Source organism: Symphodus melops, assembly GCF_947650265.1.
Source record: "Symphodus melops genome assembly, chromosome: 5".
In the NCBI taxonomy this organism is placed as follows: domain Eukaryota; kingdom Metazoa; phylum Chordata; class Actinopteri; order Labriformes; family Labridae; genus Symphodus; species Symphodus melops.
Window position 1 is genome coordinate 16,855,415 of NC_136695.1, and position 17,482 is coordinate 16,872,896.

At 39.9% G+C, this 17,482-nt stretch overlaps 1 protein-coding gene across 1 annotated transcript; it reads right to left on the bottom strand.

Annotated features, from left to right (window-relative positions):
- Positions 1-10,088: 10,088 nt before the first annotated feature.
- On the bottom strand, positions 10,089-17,322 carry rcc1 (regulator of chromosome condensation 1). The gene is made up of 10 exons (XM_079343159.1): positions 17,225-17,322; positions 16,372-16,471; positions 15,794-15,981; positions 15,492-15,671; positions 12,994-13,090; positions 12,767-12,889; positions 12,546-12,686; positions 12,287-12,406; positions 11,143-11,295; positions 10,089-10,966 (listed from the first exon to the last, which is right to left on the bottom strand). The coding sequence occupies exons 2-10, from the start codon at positions 16,448-16,450 to the stop codon at positions 10,791-10,793; spliced, it is 1,257 nt and encodes a 418-aa protein (XP_079199285.1). The 5' UTR covers positions 16,451-16,471; positions 17,225-17,322; the 3' UTR covers positions 10,089-10,790.
- Positions 17,323-17,482: the final 160 nt, after the last annotated feature.

Genomic DNA, 17,482 nt, shown 5'->3' on the forward strand with positions numbered 1-17,482 from the left:
TTGAAAAGTTTCAGTTAACGTCCCCATGTGAAACTGTGTCTTGGACTTGAATGCTTCACATTAAGCTGTCTCCATACGGTACCAATCAATACAAAATAAAACAAACAAACAGCAGTATTGAAAGAAGTGCAGTACTTACCAAACTGCTCTGCCATAAAAGTTACATGAGAAAAGTCGCTAAAGTCGCTAAAGATGAATGTACATACGTCCATATTTTTCCAGTTTCAAGCCCCATTCTTACCAAAATCAAAAATCTGTTCCTTGGTTTTTGAGTGTAGACGGTGCCATTGATTTACTACAAATGTGTTACTTAAAAAAACTCTGTTTACAGGAGGAGAACAGACAATTACTGCAGAAAAAATGACACTCTTATTTCTTTACAATTCAATTAAACTGTCAGTATACACAAATTGCAAAAAAGGGTCTTGTCATATGAAAAAGGTAAACATAGCAGTTATGACTGACTTTTAATCCCCTGTTGATTTGTCAATATAGTGCAGTATTACAGTTAGACCACAGCCCTTCTAGTTAAACTCATCAAAGCCTTAGTGTTATATTTGAGAGGTTTTGCAGGTCTATATTAGTTACACAATCAAAGACTGTGTGTACATGAAATGGAAATGATCAGGACAGTGTTCCTTAACTTAAAACATAGGACCACGCCTGACCTCAATCAAACAGATGATCTTCTTCAACAGATGAAAACCAATGAATCCTCCTGATAATGAATGTCTTTTAAAAGAATCCATATTGGTGATTGTATGGAGTTGACTTGAATTGTCAATCACCAGGAAAGAAATCAGGTATGTTTACTAAAGCCTCTTACGCACTGTAATATTTTAATTAAATGATGTTTCCATCTAGCTTGTTCTTGAATTTAAAAAAATGTTAATTAAGTTAATTAACATTCAGAGGAAAAAAATTAACAGACAAAATTCTATCAGACAACAGTTACATTTTGCAGTGACTCTTTTTCTCCTCTTTGGTCGATCTGATGCCTAAAAAATGCGTGTGAAAAAAACCCAGTGTCCTCAATGAGTGAGCAGAGATGAGTGGTGCTAACAGCGCTTTATGACCACGAGCGACAGTGCTCAGCAGACTCCTTGTTTCCTCTCAGGAGGAATGAGGAGCTGAAGGTGAAAGTGTCTCTACTTTAACTCACAGCTGTGTGACCTCAAACTGGCAGGGAGGCAGCACCGAGCATCAACAAGCAACAATATGTACACAGCTAAACATATTACAGCTAGTGTACAGATCTCAAGGTATGATTAGTTGACTTTTCCAGGAATCATAATTCCATGTAAAGACTATTTATCCCCAATTTTAGGGAACATTTAAATGATGCCTGTTTTGATTGCGTTTTCGCTGAAAGCAGCATCGAGTGTGTAGATCATTTTAATGTGTAACAGCTTATGAGGTTATAATGTGATTTATTTTGTCTCATTGTGCTACTGTTACATTAATATTCACTTGTAAACAATTAGTAATATCAAGTGTTATGTTACATAAAATGTACTTACACTAAGTGCTACGTAAGTGACGTTTTATATATCTTTAAACATATATATATATATAAATGTTGTTCCTGTTTTATTTCTTGTTCTTTTAACAATATCACTGTAAGATGTGCATTTTTAAATGATCTGTGCAGTGTTGTTGACAGGGCCTTTAGCTGTACCGTCATGCCTTATTCAGCATTGTGTTTCAGTTTTTTCTGCATAAAGTCCTCTGTTTTTGGAGCAAAATATGCTCAGTCTTTGTGTGTTTTCAGATTTTTAGCAGATAGAGTATATGAAGAACTTATAGCTGCTTTTGTCAAATTTTAATACAACTGTCAAATAGAAAACTCAAGTGAAATCATTTAAGTGATTTTATTTGAAAAATTGTGTAACCTTGACCTTAGTCAGAATTGGAATCTGATGGTACAATCAATAACAGATACTTGCAGAGGGGATTTGGGGAAAAAAAATACAAAACATTATATGAAATCAGTCAGGGATAATGTTTGGGTTGCTGTCTGCAAGTTAGCCAAGAGAATTCGCTGAAGAATAAGGAAGGGACATGAATCTTGAGTGATTGAAATCCTTTATTGCCCTTAAGGGAATTTGTCTTGTACCGATAAAACACTATAGAAACAAACATTTACAAGACAGCACAAAAGAATGAAAGCACATAAAACACACTAAAGCATCACATGACTAAAAGAGGTATTTCAGCAGTAAGTTATATAGAGTGCCAAGTCATTCTGTATAATCAGAGCTTGTTAAGCAGCTGGATGCTGCAGGGTACAAACGATGTAATGCCTCTTTTAGTCCACATCCTGGTCGTTCTGTACCTGCGCCCTGAAGTCAAGAGTTCATATTCCGACCAAAGGGGGTGCAGAGGGTCAGCTGTGATCTTGCTGGCTAAATGCCTGCAGTTTAACAACCTCGTCCAGTTTGTTTTGATTTTGTGAGGACAGTGCTCTTCCCCAACACTGAATACAAAAGGTCAACACACTTTCAATAAAACTCTTGTAAAATAATTTCTGCATTGTGTTGTCAACATAATGAGTAATGAGTGCTCATTACTGAAGAGTTTTTCCCATGATGAACGTTAACAATCTGTTTCCTTTCAGAAAGGAAGTTATGTATCCATCTAATAAGTGGTGGTTGACTCTCAGACTACACAAATTCACTGCTAATCGTTCTGCTTGAACAGTGTTGAAAGCAGATAAAACATTGTCAAACAGTATACACATAGGATGATGGTGCTTCCAATAGTTAATACACTTTGTTAAGAAATGTAGTTCTCTTTGCTCAGTATGCAAATTGTAAGGAATCTATTTGACATTTTGTGAACACTGACCCTAAATGCTTACAGCATTTTTAAGTGTTTTACCTTCCAACCCATCAAGCAGATGGATTTCCTCACATTCATCTTGGAGAAGGCAAACTGCACTTCCTCAGTTTTTTGTTTTTGTTTTTTTTATCTCAAGTAATCCAGGGTGTTCAGTGTGTGCATAGTTTGTTCTTTGTCCCACACTTTTAACTCCTAAGACTAAGACTTCAAACAGCAATGTGTTAGTCTGTCTGTGACTCCCACATGCACTGATATATACTTTAAAAGAAGAATTACAATCAAATTGTGAATGCCATGAAAATATTTTGAGTTGATGTCAGATGGTACTCATGTATGAGTCATCAAGTAAATAAAGAATTTCAATAGGCTACCAATCTTAATGGTTACGAAGACATGTATATAATGGTTTCCTGGCAACATGAAGCTCTTTTAAAAGGCTGAATAAATTATATCAGGATCTGGGAGTTGTTTTTGTCTCTTCAAATAAATAGCAGAAAATAAAATAAATGAAAGGGATCACCAGATCTATTCTTCATTCAGGGGACTTAAAACCAAAAAAACCAAAAAAACATGTCGACCACTTCCTCAGATTTTGAACTGTGTGCCTGAACATAATTCAGATAACAGTTGAATAGGATTGAATTTAACTGCGCAGGTCCTATTGCAGCGCAAATGATGTGTTTTCAAGACATTATCACAAATGAATGTAAGTAAGGTGTGCTGATGATTCGAAGGGAGACATGTCTGTCAAGTGACAATTTTTTGGTTACTCTTTGCTTCAAGGTCCTTTCAGTTATGATGTGCTCGCTTGATAATTTCGACACATTTAATGGCTGAACTCATTGACTGCTCAGAGCCTGCAGATGTTTCAGAGAAACATTCAGTGATGAGAAGAAATCAGCCCTCATTTGTCATTTCCCTTTTAGACAGACCAGACAGACGGTGACATCTGTGAAAGACGTGTTGCTTAGGGGATCTTCTCTGTTCTCCAGAGCTGAGCTCATAGCGTGAAAGTCTTATGAAATATAAATGACACGGCCTATATATTCAGTGTGTAAAAGACAAGTAAAAAAGCAACAAAATTAATCATTTAGTGAAAGAGCATGAGCCTGATCCAAGTTTGATGAAATGTACCCCTTTAAAAAATCAAAGGGCTTTATTCACTGGGACAGTCTGGTCTGAAGAAGTACTGTCATGTCTGACAATCTGTGATCTCTTCCCCTTAAACCAGCTCTTGATTAAATCTATCTGTAGCTTCAATGTTCGTACAGAAAAGCATTTCTTTGTAATCGTTTATCAAACTCCTAAAGCTACACAGAGACCGCAGACCACCAATAATGGAACATACAGATAGTTAAGTTCTTTCATCTTCTGGACTTAATCTACTGTATGATTCTTCATGCAATCAAACAAATTCACAAATGGAAACTAGAACAGATAGAATCAGTGGGGAAACCATTTGTTCCCTTAGTAGCATCAAAAGCTCAGAGCTTCAGAGCTACAATTTTCAAGCTTTTTCAGTGTGAAGACACCCTACTGCGAAACTGAAAAAAGGATTGAAAAACTAATTTCCCTTGCTCAGAGACTTTGATAAAAGTTCGACTCGAGTTCCATTATACCACAATAGAGGAGCCTTGAAAACCTTTCAGTGAAAGATTTTCAGGCATCTCCCCAATAGACACCTACATTCTGTATGTGAGGCAACACAGCATCCTCACTGACACTGTACAATCTGTCAGAGCTTACTCACAACCATACTACATGAAATTAAAGAAGACGAAGATATACTGTTTTGATCCCGGAAGGGGAAATTCTATTTTTTAACCATCTGTTATTGGGACATGATACACATACATAGGCTGGAATACACATATGCTCAAACAGGATCTTATGGATATGCATTAATGGAGAGATATCAGAGTGAGGGGGCTCAAGAAGGGATCTGGCACCTCTCCAGCTATCAGACAAATTTCCAGCTTTGGTCCGCTCCGGGACTTGAGCTGGCCACCCTCTGTTTCCCAACCCACGTCCTTACAGACTGAGCTACTGTTGCCCAAAGGAAACAAACAGAACCAAAAAAGGTGTAGTCATAAAATGTATGATTAAACAGGTTTTTGATGATTGATTTATTTATGTTTCTGCCTTTGCAGTATCACAGACTATCAGACATTACTGGCTGCCTGAGGTGTTTTCAAAATGACACAAATGCAAAAATCTCTCAAGCTGTTTACTAAACTGTTCTATAGGCGGCATTTCACTCCTGGCTGAAGAACACAGACTGATTCAGACTGGGTGCCATCTGCCAGCTGAGTCATATGGGACTGAAGGAAAATTACTTCAGAGGTGAAGTGTTGCTCTAAATGTTTCATTTGACTTCTTTGAATAAAGTTCATTAATTAATGTGAGGTGATTTCATGAGCCCTATTCTGGCTGCGTTTTTAAGAAGCGATAATGACGTCCATCTGAAGTTTCACCTTTAATCTGAACGTTGCAGAGGTGCTACCACTAAGTGATCCCCTCTGTGCCATCTTTAGAGGTAGAAACAGAGATGTTACAGGGGGGAGATCGAATCAGCGGTGCCAGCGTGGGAGCACAGTTTGTGCATGAATCTCTCGTTCCCACATCCCTCCCATCTGTGGTGCTGCAGGTGGATTAAAGCAAAAACAAATCTGTTGCTTCGCCAGTTGCTGCCGGAGCTCTGGACACATTAGAGAATGCCTCCCTGAGTTCCTTGTCTCCACCTTTTAAATTAGTTCCCTGGTCAGAGTGGGCATCCACTGGCTTTCCATGTCTTGCGATGAGCCTTCTTCAAAGAGATCGAATCAGCATGGGAGCACAGCGTTGACTGTTTGTTGACATGTTTGACTCTGTGTATGTGGAGTTCCCAATGTGCCGTGCTGCTTCAACGCAGAAACCAAACCTTAATTCACAGACTGGGACCAGAATATTACACCATTCTAGAGTCAACATGAATGTACAGAGATACAGAGAGAGAGGCAACTGAGCTAGGTAACAGTGTTTTTGCGGAAACAGAGTATTGAATAGGCATTCACGTAGGACTGCACAGGGGTTGGTTAACCAGTCATGATAATCTCCTTGGGGTGTCGGTAAGAAAACACTACATGCTGTTGTGTGGTATAATTGTCTTTAATGTTGCCTTGTCAACAAAACAGCACAGTATTGTACCAGCGGGCTTAAGTGTGTGTTTGTGTGGTCCGAGGAAACTAGCAAAATAGACAATATCTTAAACAAACATGACCTTGAGATCACACTATTAATTACTAATATTCACTAGTAGTAGCCTAAAAGACTATTAACTCTCTAGTGCACAGAATGTATTAGCTAAATTAGCATTAGCATGCCATGTGCATTTTAGCCAAGTTCAAGATTACTTTAACAGCCAAACAACTAAAACATAATTGCACAGACAACTCAACAAATCCTTTAAAGGCAGAAGATATCCGAATTTTTTGATTGACATTGACAATTTGTTCAGTGACGCACAGAACCAAAATCCATCCAGCTCTCATGACGCACCTATTGCTGTGGACATGCCTCCCTGCTTTTATAGCACAGTTTTAGACTTCAACTCTAGAGGGCACTGCAGTGACAGTTGACGGTCTTTCCAACACGGAGTCTGAAAAGGACAGAAGATAGAGACATATCTCGTCAATCAGGCGAGGATAGATGATGATCATTGATGGGCTCTGAGATTTGCTGGTCACCCAAGAACCATCAGTTGATTGATTTCAGTCTGCTTCCTGACCAGCTAAAACCTCCTATCAGGAGCTTTAAAATAGTTTTAAATGCTTTGGTGTGTTCCTGTTATACTTGATACCTGTTGTACTTGATTATAAAGTTAGGCTGATGGTTGGCAACGCCACCTCTTCTCTTCAAGTAAAGGAATCACCCATACTTTAAAAAATTTAAATCTCAGTAATTTTCTGAACCCTGCTTCTCCACTTACAATTTGCATGCAGTCCATAGAAGTTGAAGACATTGTTAGTAAAACACACGAAATAAATGTAACACATCAAGAAAAAGCCACAATAGTTATGAAATTCCATGGTCCCTGATTAATGCAGGTCAAAGTTTCTCGTCATCTGGTCTAGAAAACAAAGCTTGTAAACATGGATCACATCAACAGATGGGCACTTCTTTTGAGCCAGTGTACAGCTGTTGGTCCTCCACTGAGGGGCTCCTGGGGGTCCCTCAGACCTCTGGAATAGAGTCCAGCCCAACAAAGACAATCTGAAGATTAATTACAAGATGATCCACAGGCGATGGAGTACCAGTAGCTTCACGGCAAGAGAAGTTTCAGTTTTAAAATAATACCCTATTTGATTTCCCCTGCACACACTCACAGAGATGCATGTTTTCCACAGTGTTTCTATTACAGCTGAAGAAACATCTACCATGGCAACAGCTGCAATGTTAGATGTGTCCAGACTCTAGCTAACATGAATGGGTATATATAATAAAAAATCCTTTCTCTGAAGATGTCTTCAAATAATTCTTAGAATGTTTGAATATATTCTCAAGGTAAAGGTCAGTATTTCCTCCAGCAATGTAATAGCTTAGCCTTCATGTGCTACATTGACTTGTAGTTGGCAATTTAAGCTTTAACAAACACTGCAGGATGTCAAAAAAGAGTCGTACAAGATGACTTAAAAAGGGCAGCAATGAAAGAAAATTGCAAGTGAACGTTAGTTGTATTTAAATGTGGGTGAGGCTACATTTACTTAATCCATCTTTTTCATCCTGCATTTAAAACCCCACACAAACACATGTTAAGAGACCTTTTATTGATAATGAGCAATTCGTCTGTGTGAGCGAGAAAAAAACAGGCTATTAATTAAACCAAGAGGACAGCTTCCTGCTGCATTCAACAGGTTCCACGCTGATGGATGAAATCAACCCTGAGCACAGAGACTCATTCAAATCATCAAAAACCTTGGTTTTATTGATTAAGATGTCCTTGAGGAAAAGCATTCAATACAATGTGATATAAAAGAAGAAGTTCATTTAGCAAGCAGCAGGGTTACTCAGGGGATGTCACTTCCCAATCAAGACAGAAATAAATGATTTCTCCATTGTGAGAATATTATTTTCATGTCATGATGCAGCTGTTTCGAGATTCTGCATGTGGGAAGCCTGTTTCAGGTGTGCAGTGTAAAGCACTTATAGTCACACACATGAATTACAGTATAAAATCTGTACGTACAGCTCTGTGATCGATTTGGTTCCCTTTGTTATCACAGTGAATGTGCGGTAATGCAGGTGTCTGAGGCAGCTCGACCTCCTCTGTGATTAGTTTAATGAGTGGAAGATTAGAGCCCAGCTGCATGATTAAAAATCCAGTTCCCCATTTAAAAAGTGAAAGGAATTAATCACAGGATGTCGTTGCTAAATCTCAGCATGGATGTCTCTGTTGAAAATTGTTTGATTTTACAGAGCAGAGGTCATATTTGAATGTTTTAAAAGTTCAACAATTAAGAGGTTTTATAAGGTTGGAAAAAAAAACAGCAATCCAAACAAGGCAGAAGAGAAGTTATCAACAAAGGTTGATAACAGTTGTCAGTTTGCCTTAAAGACTCAACAGTCATTTGTAAAAAAAAAAAAAAAAAGCAGGGATTTTTTAAATGTATTTCAAACATAAGTTCCACGTCACCCAGGACAAACAGTCCAAAAATAAACGAGGGATGAGCTTCACTCTAACCGATTAACAGATTGTGAAGGATACTTCAAAGGTTTTTTTTCACTTCATTATAAGTCGTCTTTTCTGGTCTGATGAAAGCAAGATGAGGCCGTGCATTTCAACTCAGATAAAACACAAAAGCGTGTTTCTTTGATGTATGTACTTGTAGCATGATTTGCATTCTTAAGGGTTTCTGATTCACATGTATGACTCTGCGTGGATGGAATGTGTTGTCTGCATGCATATTAGAATGAAGCAGCAAAGGTGCAAGGCTCCAAATTCAAGAAAATAAACTTTATTTATACACTCAATAAAGTTGGACAACATTAAATGGCACCTGCAGAATTGTCATTAGCCACTGCTATATATTAGCTTAGTTTTACAAAAGGCCCACTGGAATCTGGTAATTAAACAGAAACAACAGTTTGTTATTTATTCCTAACCTGCATTGAACAATACGTGAGAGAAGTACAGGAGCAGGCAAAATAAAACATACAGTATATACTAGCATTAACTTTAATATATCTCAGTTTAAGAAAATTTGGCAAATCAGTGACCACTGGACTCATTGCTGAATTGCATGGAAGATATTTAATTTAAGTTATCAAACACAAACACTTGTTTCTTTGAAAATTGATGAAGTCTGCTTTTTAGAATTGTACATACAAATATATTTGTTAAATGACATGATCAATAGATTGATTACTTTTTTTGTCCTACAGAATACCAAACACTTGATCTGAGAAACAACCAACAGGCTATAATATGTTTTAATTTTAATTTAATCTTTTTTACTTTATTAATCCCAGAGGGGGACATTCTGATTCGCACCGTTATTTTAGAGACGTGCTTCTCACACACACGTCTGAATCACACACATGCACAAGCAGAACATCAATAGATTACTGGAGAGCCGTCACAGTGTGGTGGCAGCCGACAGGAGGCGTCCCCTGAGCTGGTGGAGGATCGGTGCCTTGCACTTCAGCAGTGCTCGAGAAGCGGTCTGGCACCTCTCCAGCTACCAGACCAACTTCCATATTTTGGTCGGTATTGGGTCGCCAAGTCCCCACGGGCTTAAGTACTGCCACATGCCAATGTTTTAACATTATTTTATGCTATTTAGAAAAAAACAAAAAACATATTGTCTCTGACCACAAGTTTATTAACTGAGCAAGTTGTTCTTCTGTATTTTTTGTAGTTTATTAGGAAGACCCTGCATGGGACAGACAGGCCTGTGTGGAGTTTGCATGTTGTCCCTGTACAGTCCTCGGCCTTTGGTGACTCTTAAATTGACCGTAAGTAAGCGTTTGATGAGTATGGTAGAAAGCAGGGAAGGCCCACTGCCATTCATAGTCACATTATTAATATTGAGGAATATTGGAATATTGTGGCTTTTTCTTTTCACTCGTCAGCTGACACTGTGTCAGCCCTGTGATTTACTGCAGAACAATCCAGGGTGTAACCTGCCTCCTGCCCAATGAAAGCTGGGATCAGCTCCAGCCCCTCTGTGACCCGGGAAAAAGTTAGTGATGGTTCAAACTAAAAAATGGGCCATTCTAATAAACTTTTAATATCATAAGACAAGATACAGCATCAGAATGTTTAAAATACAAATTTGAAATTAAATTAAATAAGAAAAGGCTTTAAGAAAAACTACTCCATTATCTTTATTTTCAGAAAGGCAAAGGAACAAAATGCAGGATTCAGTTTGACTTGTTACTGAATACACTGTTACAGAAACATTTCTCCATGTGCCCTTGGTGAAATGAGCAGTAGCCTCACACATCAAATTCATTGAATAGAAATGTCCTGTCTGAACCAGGATCAATGCAAAAGCTGCTTTAAAGAGATGAAAGAAAAAAAAAAAAAAAAAAACGTTAAAAGGGACATTTGTTCAGAGAAGTCATTAAAAGGCTTGCACTCCTTTCTTTTTCTCACATGCAAACTACCGCACTCACCAACATCATATGTTTCATCACATTCATGACTTTTGATGAAAAAACAAAACAAAAAAAACAAAGAACATTAAACACTAGATTAAAAAAATACTTGTTTTTCATGATCTACCAAACCTTTTTCCCACAAAAGGAAGAAAAGAGTTTCTTAAAGGGCCTGAACCTCCCAGATGAAGCTCTCCCTTTCCCCGGCTCACATGGCCACATAGACATTAAGCTCCTCCCCAGGTAAAGGTCCCATGAAAAAGGCCACCTTGAAACAGATCTATAGAGCCCACAACACTGCTGGAGGAACATCAGCTCTCCTGCTTGTCTTTGACCAAAAGGACTGTGTGCTGCCCCCCACTGGAGGCCATCAGTACTACACGGTTCTCAAGCTGCTTGCCCGTCATCTTCACAGGGCTCCATTCGTCGTCCTCCTCTCCGGTGCCGAGCTGCATGTTGGTGCCCATGCCCCAGGCGTACACAGACCCTGGAAAAGCACAACCAACAGGAGGAAGATTTAACATCCTTTGTTCCCTCTCGGCTGATTGCAAACGTTCAACAAATGAAGCTGACACACATCATGGAATGGCAAATGGTGGCAGTACACTCTTATCAGTAAGCGATACATCACTCTTATGAAGCTGCATCGTCTTTCTTTCTCACCTTCTCTGGTGACAGCGTAGCTCACAGATGCCCCGCATGACACGCCACAGGCCGGCTCAATGCCCATCACAGGAGTCGGCTTAGTCGCCTCTTGAGCCTCTGGGCCCAGACCCAGACGACCGTACTCTGCTCTGCCCAGGCTGTAAACCTTTCCTGAGAGAAGGACAGAAGAGGGAATCAGTTTGTTGTTTTTTACATTAAACTTCTTAAATGGCCTTGCAGCTTTTGAAACTCATTATCTAAGTAAAGATTTCCAAGAGGTGTTTCGCAAAGCCGTTTTTTAACAACTGAATTCTTTCAATTTAGTTTTGAATTTTTTTTTTTTTTTGCCTCGGTTAAAATAAAACGTGTCAAACACGGTCAATAGCTCTTAACAGAGATTTCAAAACAACACAAATACAACCTCCACACTTATTTTCACTCAGGAACAGAAACAGCTTCATTGCGTGTGTGTGTGTGAGATAACACAGGTGCAAAGTGGAAACAAACAGCTTAAGCTTTACATACATAAACGCAGGCTCGGTTGTTTACACAAATACAGCCACGTGTAATAAATTGTCTGAAACTTTGGTCCGTTTCCAACTCTACTGCTGGCTCAGAGGCGGGATGTTTCACACGCAGTGAGGTGTGTCTTGTTCACAGAACACACCTGAAACATCCTCGTTTACATAAAGAAAACAGGGATGGAATTATTATTATTATCAAGCCTCCCTGCAGTCATCATTGGAAACGAGGAAAGAGGTGTGTAAACATCACACTTTGAACTGATAATATGTAAGCAGCTGAAGTCTGATTAGTAGGCATGTAAAGATTGATTGTGAGGTAGTTAAAAATCGATTCAAAGGTGTCGAGGTTGGAATCGGTTCTCTAAAAAAACATGAATGGCATGGAAGCATTTTGGCTTCCCAAGACAAAAAAATGAAACACACAAACTGTGTGCAAATATTACAAAGAGACTTCACGAACAGCACAACCAACACAATGCTGCGTTTAAATTTAATTTCCAACCGCCTCCAGATTCTTTTCAAAATAAAATCGTGAGAGAATGGTATCGTGGGTTGAGTGAATCGTTCCATCCCTACTGCTCAGCTCACACAGAACGCTTTGACTGGTTTGGACCTGCCCTGGATAGTTGGGAGCGTACCTTCAGAATCGAGGCAGATGGAGTGATGCAGTCCTCCATAGAAGCCCACCCAGCTGGTGGTGGAGTTTTTGAAGCAGGTCAGTTTGACGGGGAAAAAACACGGCTTGGTGCTTATGTTGCCTGAAGAGGAGAATTCAAAGACAGGAGTGTGAGGACACCATCCTGATATGACGTCCGATGCAGTTACCTTACGACTCCTGATAAGACCATGGTTACTATTCTAAGAAATTGTAGGAGTGAACACTGAGACCATACTGACCCAGCTGATGGTAGTTGGTCAGTCCAAATCCATAAACATGGCCTTCGCTTGACACAACAAAAGTGTGGTATGACCCGCAGAAGGCATCGACGAAGCTGACTCTCTTTTTGAAGTAAATGATCTGAGGCTGAAGCAACTGGTCTGAAATAACACACACATGATATACTTACAATTAAAACAAGAGTTGATCATTTGGCCTCTGACAGCATTGTGGTACTTACTGAGGCCTCTTCTGCCTCCTCTGTCTGAGAAATGCCAAGGCACTCTTCCCAGCTGCCCCTGCTCTGCATTGCCAAATGAGTAAAGGTTTCCATCCTGGGTGACCAATATCAGGTGGTCGTTACCTGTTAAAAAATTCAACAGTTCAAAACCAGAAAGTCAAACAGTGGGTAAGTTAACATGCGACGCCGCTACGACGGCATGACAACTACAGGGGAACGTTTCTCACCTGACGATATTTTCACGACAACCTCGGTCATGGGGACTTTGATTGGAACGGCAGATGTTTTCATCGGCTCTAGAAGGCCGATAACGCCGCTGCTATCCTGAGGGAAAAATGGGAACAGCCTTTAAACGGTTTAACTCGGTAAGTAAAGTAAATGCAAAGAGATAAAAAAAAAAGCGGCCAATAAAGAGGCAGGATACACAACACACACACAAGACGACGATGGAGTACAGCTGCTTTGAGGAAAGCCCCGAGGCAGACGGGATGGAGACAGAGATACAGGCAACGCATCAGGGACCATCTGAACATGATTTGAACAAACACGAGTGGGACGGCAGAAGGAAGCCAGTGGTAATAGACATGTAATTGCTGGGTGCCATTGAGTATCAATACTGATATCCGAGGAGTAACCCAGCAGGAGCGATAACAACCGAGATGTGAAAACAATTAAAGTTATTAAAAAGGACCCTTAATGTATGTTTGATTGTCTTTACTCTCTTATACGAAGTGAAGTCATGTTTATCCTCACTGACTGACATATTAAGATCATGTAGCCACAGGACAAAGAGATAACAGAGAAGAGCAAGGTGAGCATGAGAAAGGAGTCAAAGCTCAGGCGACGGGAAGATCATCTCTCCTGCAGAGGTGATCAGGACGCTCCGAGGAGAGACGCCATTCGTGCAGGATCAAGAAAATAAACTGCAGAGAGGATGTGCAGCAGGCAAGCAAGCTGCTTTGTAAAGGTGGTTTAAAAAAAAACATTTTTCTTTTCAAAGTTTTTAAAATCGATTCATGATTTCCAGAACTCTAATTCCCAGCCCTACTGCTTCGTATGCAGTGAACAGCTGAGCGTCTCACCCAGGCAAAACTCTTTGTTAAAGCTGCGGAGCGTCGTTTTAGTTGAACTGGACTGACATCGAAGAGGTGGTCAACCAAAAAAAACTTAGTCTACAAGTGAACAAGCTTCTACTGTTTTTAGCTGAGCTGAATTCATCAAGTCACACTGCCAGCGCAACGCCGCAGAATGAGAGTTCACACCTTCGTCATATCATGCAAGCCTCCTACAATACATAAGAATACAACCAGAAAACAGACAGGAATTGAGAATATGTTATCAATTGACTCATTTGTACGACGCATGGCGAGTTAGCGATGTGGGCGATTCTGCGTCGATGCAGTGATAGAACATAATCGATGCTGACCAGGATTGATGTGGATGTGCCACTTGCTAAATGTGGATGTTAGGGGCTTACCTAGAGGCAACAGTGGTGGGTAAACAAATGTAACGTAGGCTAATAGAGTGATTCCACTCTGACTTTATGGACAGAGCCAGCTGCTTCATGAACCACAGGTCTATGCCACGTCCTTGTGACAGCGTTTACAACGATGGGCTAGGTGCTGATTTGGCTTGATTCACTGCATCTCGATTACAGCCGGTCTACCTGCTGAAGGTTTGTGTAAACTCACGTCTTGCTGCTGTAAGTCAAGATGATAACTCTTGACAGCGTTAATGGAAAATAAAGGCTAAATGTAGCTCTATTAAGGCTTTAATGTTCATGTAATGTGAAAACACATCGTAACAGTTCTTCCCAGGAAAAGTTAACGTCCTTGTCGTGTTTGTAATGTGAAACTTTCATCCCAGGTTCCAGAGCGTCTTCAGCTGTAACTCAACACAGCTGAAAGATAAACGCAGGGGTCAAACTAAACCTAAATCCTCACAGATTCAGTGAGAAGGGAGCACGGTGACTTCAAATGATCTTTAAATCAGTCTTCAAGTGAACACAGTGACATATCTATTTCAAAAAACATTTATCTAGATTGTTGACTTATTTTGGTTTAAAGGATAAAGGCGCTTATGTTTTTACATAAAGTTTGTATCTTTGTGACTTTGTACCTTTATTTTGAAAAAAGTAGTCGTGCAGTAACTAAGACAAGTGATGATGCTTTGTGATAGACGGAAACTTGACAGGTTTTGTAGTTGAATCATGAGACCAGTGAAGATGCACAGCCTCGAGTAAAAGATGAATGGATATGATGGTCGACATTTTAACCTACAAGCTTGATCCGTGAGAAGCTGGTGGATAAAGATTAGCTTGTGTGCTTCAATGTTACAAGGCGAGTGTCTTATCGTTTGTTTCCATGTGCAGACACTCAGAAAAAAAGAGTTAATATGATCATATAATATGATTAGTAGAACACTATAGACATTTGTGTTCTTGAGTGGTGTCCTTGACCAAGACAACCAATCCCCACAAGCTCAGTAGCGCCCCCTGAGGTCAGCCACCTCACTCCGGCCTCTCTCCGTTAATGCATGGCCTGTTCATGTGTGTTTCAGGGTTTGAGTACCATGTCTCTCAAAGAACATACAATCAAATTAAAAATGAAATTGCTCATTCAAACTCAGTAATCTGATAAAGTTTAGTTAGTTAAACCGCTGAATAAATGCTTGGAAGAGCTCTCGCACAAACAAAAAGGAGCAGTCCTGAGATTCAGTCACTTACCCTGAAGGATCCCCAGATGTACACACTTCCATCTTCTGTGAGTGCAGCTGTGTGGCTGTCTCCTGCAGTCACCTGGACCACCTTCTCCTGCAGAGTCACCTTTCCTGGAACCATCTCAGACGACGCCTCGGACGTGTCCCTCCCCAGAGCGCCCTCGTCATTGCAGCCAAACGTGTAAACCTACAAAAGGAAAAAAAATAATTACATGACTGTATTTGTCAAATATCACACCCTTAGTTATAGTTTGAGCAAATAATATTATCTGTGCAAGTTGTAATTATAAAAAGAAGATTCTGGCTTACGTTGCCTGTTTCACTGACACACACAGTGTGCATGCCTCCGGCAAACACTTGCACAATTGTCTCCGGTAGAGGCACAAGAGCTGGCTTCTTCCTCTCGATGACGTCCTCGCCTAGACCCAACTGTCCAATGTCCCCCTGGCCCAGGACGAGAACCTGTCCAGCCTCTTTCCCATGACTCTTGTGGGAAACTGTAAAACACACACAAATAATTAAATAAACAGTCGTTTAGCTTGATCTATGCCGCTGTTGTTCTAACAAGATCAAACCTGATCTTGTTTTTTTTCATACTTGTGGTATGAAAAAAAAACACAGACAGGAGGCAACTGGTTGAAACGTTGGTGGTTGGGTGCAACATGTTTACCAGCCACACACTTGGTGTAGGTTATTAGATTTAGAATTATTTGTTTCCTTCAAATATATCTGTTGGGGTTTTTCTAATGTAGTCTTGTTTATTATGTAAGCAAGACTAGAAAGCTTTAAAAAAAATTAAGATATCTCCCAAATTACTAACAATACAGCTTTAACTGACCAGAAACATGAGTTTAGCTGATTACTATATTTATAAAGAGAAGGCTTACCTTTCACTTTCTTGGGTCCTTTATCATCTTCGACTATAGCGGCAGACTTCCTCTTGGTGGTGGTCTTTTTACCAGGCATGTCAGAAACACTTAAAAAAATCTAGTCAAAACAAAACAAAAGACACACAAACAAGATGAGATTAAATGAAAAAACTCCTTACGGCGTAATCACTCAAAACGACATGCAAAGGATATCAACGTATGTCCTCACAGACTGAACTAACAGGTTAACAGTTACCAAGAACAACACTTCTTTAATCACAGACACTTTTAGGACTGCTGGGGTTCATCAGCTGTCAGTCATATGAATGGCTCCTTTGACTGTACGGACAGCTGTTCTTCATCCACTCCCAACACGAAGACTCAAAACTACCCACATGTCAGCCATTTCCTTTAACTACATGATACACCCTTGTAAAGTACTTGTCCAGAGAGGGCTGTCAGTTCTTTATGACTTTACATGGACGAGATACATACCGAGGTTTAAAATAGGCAACGTGATCTAACGCTGGCCAGACCCATGTGTTGTAGCTAACGACTACACATGACTGGAGTTATTAAAACACTTAAAAGTGGTACAGTTAGGATTAACTTAAGAAGAAAATACCTAACAATATCGACGTTTTTAAACCACCTGTAACCTGGCTTTACTTAGTATCCAGGCACGAGCTCAGGTCCAGCGGTGTTTGCTAGCAGGTGCTAAGGTTGACGAGCTAGCAGTGTTAGCATGCGATGCGGTGTTAAATGAATCTAAACTTTATTTGTCGAGTTAAAAGTGCGCACAGGACAAACGTGTTGCTTTCATTGAAAGTATTGTCTATTCGATCTTTCAAGAGGCCCATAGTTTACGAACCTGTAATAATGAAGACGGTTCTGTTTGCCTTGGTCTGGACGTGCGCTGCCTGTTCCCGGTCTCTTGCTTAAGAAACTGAACTCACGAACACGCACGCACAACGTCACTTTCTGCGGAAGCCTCTGCCCTCTTAAAGAGGCAGTAACACAAATATCTGCAGTGATGGAGACTACAGAGACGATCAATTTAAAGTTTGAGGCCTTTTCTCAAAGTTTTGCATTCAGAAATTTCGCCAAGTAAATTTGATACAAGTACAAA

What these genes read in the sequence shown, in the direction of transcription:
- rcc1 (XM_079343159.1), bottom strand. Translation starts at nt 16,450, where the DNA reads ATGCCTGGTAAAAAGACCACCACCAAGAGGAAGTCTGCCGCTATAGTC. An exon ending in GACCAACTACCATCAGCTGG is followed by an intron (nt 12,407 to 12,545) that starts GTCAGTATGGTC and finishes TCTCCTCTTCAG; the next exon opens with GCAACATAAGCACCAAGCCG. An exon ending in CATCTGCCTCGATTCTGAAG is followed by an intron (nt 11,296 to 12,286) that starts GTACGCTCCCAA and finishes TCCTTCTCTCAG; the next exon opens with GAAAGGTTTACAGCCTGGGC.